We start from the raw sequence: 6,198 nt of genomic DNA on the forward strand, positions 1-6,198 counted from the left end.
CAGGGTTTCTGGTTTAATTCCTAGATCCTTGATCCACTTTGAGTTGAGTTTTGTCCATGGTGAGAGATAGGGGTTTAGTTTCATTTTGTTGCATATGGATTTCCAGTTTTTCCCAGCACCATTTGTTGAAGAGGTTGTCTTTTCTCCAATGTATGTTTTTGGCACCTTTGTCTAATGTAAGATAATTGCAATTTTTTGGGTTAGACTCTGTGTCCTCTATTCTGTGCCATTGGTCTACCAGTCTATTTTGGTGCCAATACCATGTCATTTTTGTTACTATTGCTCTGTAATGTAGTTCAACGTCTGGTATAGTGATGCTAGCTGCTTACTTTTCTTGCTAAGGATAGCTTTAGCTATTCTGGGTCTCTTATTTTTCCAGACGAATTTCATGATTGTTTTTTTCTATTTCTATGAGGAATGTCATTGGGGTCTGGATTGGAATTTCATTAAATCTGTATAGTGCTTTTGGTAGTGTGGTCATTTTGATAATATTAATTCTGCCTATCCAAGAGCAGGGTAGATTTTTCCATCTTCTAAGGTCTTCTTCGATTTCTTTCTTTAGGGTTCTGTAGTTTTCATTGTATAGGTCTTTCATCTCTTTCATTAAGTTGGTTCCCAAGTATTTTTTTTTTTTTTGAGGCTACATCCCCAATATCCCCAATTCCAATTCCCAGTCTTTTTTTTTTTTTTTTTTTTGAGCAGGGTCTTGCTTAGTTCCTGAGACTGGAAATTTTGATCCTCTTGCAACAGATTTCCCAAGTCACTGGCATTATAGGCATGTGCCACCATGCCCAGCTTGATAGATCTTTTTAAACTGAAGTTTCTAGACCAATGTATAATAGGAAAACATAACACAGCTAAACCGATATTTATAGTTCAGATGGAAGACACATAAACATACATATATGTAAAACATAATACATATAAATATGCATGTATATATGAACACATATAGACAAACATACATATACATAAATGTGTATGCATGCATGTGTCTGTGTGTGTGTGAGTGTGTGTGTGTGTGTGTGTGTGTGTGTGTGTGTGTGTAAGAGGGAAAGGAGTCTTTCCAGAAATGCTTTTCAATCACACAATTTCAACTTCTTTGGCAGAAAAGTATGCTCAGACAAAATCCCAAATAAAATATCTATAAGCATTAATGAAAAAGGCATCTTTATAAATAAAATTCTCCTGGGTCATTAAAAGTATGTAAGAATTTGAAGCTTCACAAGAGCCCAAGCAAGTAGATAATTTAAGTTAAAAATGTATTGGAAGTTTCTGAAATATATGCCCCTTAAATTTTGAGTAACATTGTTATCTACAATACCTACATTCAAAATACTGATAAGGTTTAAAAAAAATTAAATACCCAGGGCCAAGTTGGGACAGCACTTAAAGTAGCTAGTCTGAACACTCGGGTCATTTAAGGTTGGGATTCATTACTGTGTGTTCAGTGAAATATCAAAATAACCAGAGGAAAAAAGGTCAGTTGATCAGATGGCTTGATAATGAAGGGTTTTTTATGTATTTATTTTTACTTATCTTTGCCAAGCATCACTGAGATGTTTTTAGCAAAATTACATCACAAAATAGAGTCAGTTTAAAATAGATCAGCAGATTCTAATAAAGCAACACCTCAATAAACATTTAAAAGGGAACAGTGAATTCACAGGGGAAGAGTCTGACCCTCAAAAATAGATTGCATAAACCCTTTGAAAAAAAATAAAGACAGTATCTCAGACAACTAAACATTCAAAATATGAACTACACTGAGGGGGAACACACTTGTACTCTCAGGAAACCAATGTTACTTTTCTTCAAAGAGAAAAACAGGAAAAGTCATCTGCTTTATCTTGGGCATTTTAAAACAAATATTTGCTGCATAAAAAAGTTCAAGAAAATAAGTTAATTTCTAGAAGAATAGCCATCTGCCCTAAAAATGGACCTCAATGGTGTCTGGGTATTAATAAGCATACTCACACCACAATCTCTCGTACACAGAAGCACACATGTGAACAAATGCGCATACACACACACACACACACACACACACACTTTCAGTGATTTTTGATCTGCTTTTATTATTACCCAATGGTATACTGCCCAATACTTTGCTACTTTCACATAATCAAATGTCTTCATAATCATTCTGACAGAATCTATATAGCTATCCATTACAAAGGAGCTTAACTTGTACAACCACCCTCTACTGAGAAGTGTCGATATTGCCTCAGTTTGTACCTCTACCTTTAAAATCTAATCATTATATCCACTCCTGTGTGACCACAAGCCAGTGGGAGGGTCCAGGATAGAATGATCCTTGGTTCAGGAATTATATTCATTGGCATGGAATATAAGGATCAAATGAAGTGAAATTTAAGACTTGGTAGACTTAGAAAACAAAAGAATATGATATAAAAATAAACTCAGAAAAAATCAGGTGAGATCCACAGCAGTCAGCCATTGTTCTCAGATGTACATGAACAAGTCTTCCATCCCCCCTTAACATGGAGAAGACTAAGCCTTAGGTATGTTAAGGAATAAATCAGTGGCAGAGCCAAGAACCAAGGGTGCCTGTTCCTTGACCCACGTGCTGTCTGCTCCCAACTGGTAGGAAGAAGAGAACAAGGTTAATGACATGCTTCCATTTGCTTTGGAAAGACCTTAGATAATCTGAATCTCTGAAATTGGATTGGGTGGACCCAAGCCAGTCCAGTTGTTTAAAGATCAACCTGAGTTACAGACAGCTCATAACTGGATTTTCCAGAAACTTCTGAGATTGGGTTTAATAACTTAGATTCTTTAGTGAAGAGGCAGAAGTAAGAGGGCTTATTACAGAATGTTCTAGGCTTATCTTTCTGCAGAGCTAAAATGTTCGAATTTAACCTTATATTTTCTGATTTAATCTTGATATGGCCCAGCTGTCTCAAAAAAAAATGTGTTTAAGAAAAGGTTATGTTAATTATAAACAATCCAACACCCAGGCTATTCCAAAAGCAATCTTGACCACAAAATATTGAAGAAACCTTAGAGTTACTGTAGCTAAACCTCCATTTCCCAGATTAAAAAAAACTGAGCCCCAGAAAGTGTTTAAAAATATAACAAAATTGGGGCTGGGGATGTGGCTCAAGCGGTAGCGCGCTCGCCTGGCATGCGTGCGGCCAGGGTTCGATCCTCAGCACCACATACAAACGAAGATGTTGTGTCCGCCGAGAACTAAAAAAAAAATAAATATTAAAAATTCTCTCTCTCTCTCTCTCTCTCTCACTCTCTCTCTCTCTCCTCTCTCACTCTCTCTTTAAAAAAAATATAACAAAACAATACATTCAAGAAAGTGAATTCTCAACATACAGTCAGTGTAAATTAATGTACTTACTCCATATACATGTTGTACAGAAAAGAGAATAAGTATAAGGTACCTGCAGAAAATCAAAAATTCATATTAATTTAAACCATTCATTTTCATGCAAAACAAACTAAAAAGATAAAGAATAAAGGAGTTAATCCCAGAAAGCTTTTTATTTCTAACAGGTTAGGACCACCAGCTGATTGTCCCCAGTGGCCAGAGATGTTCTGCTCTCTCTGGATGTCAAGATGACTGTTTGTTCCTCTTTTTAGTCAGTCAAGGAAGCAGGATGGAAGGTAATGTGGTCCTCCTGAGCCTTCTCTCTACACCCTCTTGTCCTTCCTCTTGTGCAAACACGTGAGAAACACCACTGAGAGTCACAAAGCCATGTGCCTACGTGTGACCCTGATTAGGACATGGGCAACTGGGGCAGATCTAGTCTGTATTTTCTCGCTTTCACCCTTCTCCCAGCCATTCTATTGGAATTCATGATAATTCCAATAAAGTCCAGTTGACATTTCAATGTAGTAAATAAGTAAGTTAGAGAAAAATCTGAAGGAGGTGTTAAACCCAGGGAATAAGCTTTAAATCAAGTTGAACTCTTATTTACAGCCACTGCTTGTTAAATGACTTCTTATCTCTTGGGACATTTGTAAATAGGATATGTTGTATCTCTTTTTTTTTAAGTTTATTTTTTTAGTTGTAGATGAACACATTGCCTTTATTTTATTTTAATTGTAGATGAACATAATACCTTTATTTTATTTATTTTTATGTGATGCTGAGAAGTGAACCCAGTGTCTCACACATGCTGGCAAGTGCTCTTCCACTGAGCCACAACCCCAGCCGGACATGCTGCATCTTATGGCAGTTGTGGTCACCACACACTCGCATTAAAACTGTGGGCACCTTTCACAGAAGATCTAACTCAGAAATGTCGGATAATATGCACCAGAGCCCTCAGGCAAAATAGCCTCCAAGGGCCCAAGCATGTCAGATAGGAACCTCATTACTGTCCCTTCACCCTATACTGTTTGTCTTTCTCACTGACATAGATATTTTTCTTCTAAGAACCATCCATAATTAAGATTCTTTTGCAGTTTCCTTCCTGTCCACTCCACATAAGACATGACTACATTTCTGAAATAAACAGATTCCTTCCCACCACCCACTCCCTCTTCCTTCATTTCCCATAAACACAGTCATCACCTTCAAAACTTTTCGCCTTCCTGCTCTTTAAGTCTTAATCCTCAACACCTTTTAGGTCATATTTAACAATCTCCTATTAGCTTCCTATGGCTACAGCAACACATCCCCACAAACTCTGAGGCTTAAACAATGCAGATTTATCATCTTGTACTTTGGGGCATCATAAGCCTAATTTGGGTCTCAATGGTGAAAATCAAGGTGTTTCAGGGGAGAGTGTGATCCCCTGCTTTCCCAGACTCTAGGGGCCACTAGCTTTCCTTGGCTCGTGGTCCATTCCATCTTCAAAGCAGGATGAGTGTTTCTCTTGCTGCATCCCTCTGGCCTCTGCTTCTGTAGTTACATTTCTCCTGATACTGATCTCCTGCCTCCCCCTTTGACTTCTAAGAACACTTGTGATTATATGGGCACACTCAGATGATCTAAGATCAACTATCCCATCCCAAGGTCTGCCAATTAGCAAACTTAATTCCATCTGTAACTTTAAACCCCCCTTTTCAATATAACATAACATAGTCACAGGCTCCAGAGATTAGGGTGTGGATGTCTCTGGGGGTCATTAACCTGCCTACTGCACTAGACAAGTACTTTGTCCCAACTCTACTAGTTTCAGAGACCCTGCTGCTCTGGGCCTATAAGGCTTTTGCTATTCAAACCCAGTGAGTAAGAGAGTAGGAACCCAGAGCCTTTAGTTGTGCAGCTTCCCACTGGGTGACCTTGGAGCATTTCAGGGAGGGTAGACAGTGTGGACTTTAATAATGAGTCATATACAGCAGGCAAACCCTTTAGCTTTCTGGAACCATTTGGCTTTTTGATACTGAGGCATTTAGATAATCTACAACTATAAAACAAACACTTAGGAGAAAGTATTTGATAAAGGCAGGTGATCACACAGAAGACACTCACCCAGGATCTGTGACCAAGGGCTTGGTCCATCTGAAAGACACCATGTGCACAGGGGCTTTGCAGACCAGCCTAGGGACTAGAAACTTCTGCCAGGCCTCTCTTCTCTTCTGGAAGACTCGCTGGCAGGTGAAGTTCTGTGTCCTGGGTTAAAATCTGCATGTGTTAAATGTAAATATGTTTCTTAAAACACAGTGTGCATTACAATGTTGAAAATAATTACTTTCATTATTCATAGTAACAGAGGTATTCGGGCATGAAAATAAGTGAAATATTAATATGGGCTACAATGTGAATGAAGCTTGAAAACATTATGCTAAGTGAAAAAAGGCCACTATGTATGTATGTATATAATGTATATAAAATGTATATAAAATGTCTACAATAGGCCAATCTAGAGAAAGAGAAAATAGATTAGTGGTCGTTAGGAGGAATGGAAAGGGAAAATTAGGCAACTGTAGGATTTCTTTTGGGGATGATGAAAATGTCCTAGAATTTAGGAAGTGGTTATGGTTATACAGCATATGGACATAATAAAAACTGTTGGATTATAAACTTCAAAAGAGTTAAAATGGTAAACTTTATTTTTTGAACTTTACCTCAATATAAAAGGAGAAAAAAATATTTTTAAACTTGACTCAAAGAACCTTTTATTTGATCGTTGGCCCCAAGAATTGAGATGTCTCATATTTAAAATCTTTGGCTGTAAAGACCTGTCCTTATTGGAACTGGTAGAGAGGGGAAAC

General features: G+C 37.7%; 1 protein-coding gene across 1 annotated transcript in view; it reads right to left on the reverse strand.

Annotated features, from left to right (window-relative positions):
* Positions 1-5,549, reverse strand: part of Col4a4 (collagen type IV alpha 4 chain) — a 114,086-nt gene extending 108,537 nt beyond the window's left edge. The window contains exons 1-2 of the mRNA XM_077790975.1: positions 5,456-5,549; positions 3,374-3,416 (exon numbers count right to left, since the gene is read on the reverse strand). Coding sequence (XP_077647101.1) covers positions 3,374-3,416; positions 5,456-5,499 — 87 coding nt within the window. The 5' untranslated portion in view covers positions 5,500-5,549. The remainder of the gene's footprint in view (positions 1-3,373; positions 3,417-5,455) is intronic.
* Between the last annotated feature and the right edge of the window lie 649 nt (positions 5,550-6,198).

The sequence above is a fragment of the Urocitellus parryii genome, chromosome 1, assembly GCF_045843805.1.
Source record: "Urocitellus parryii isolate mUroPar1 chromosome 1, mUroPar1.hap1, whole genome shotgun sequence".
NCBI lineage: Eukaryota > Metazoa > Chordata > Mammalia > Rodentia > Sciuridae > Urocitellus > Urocitellus parryii.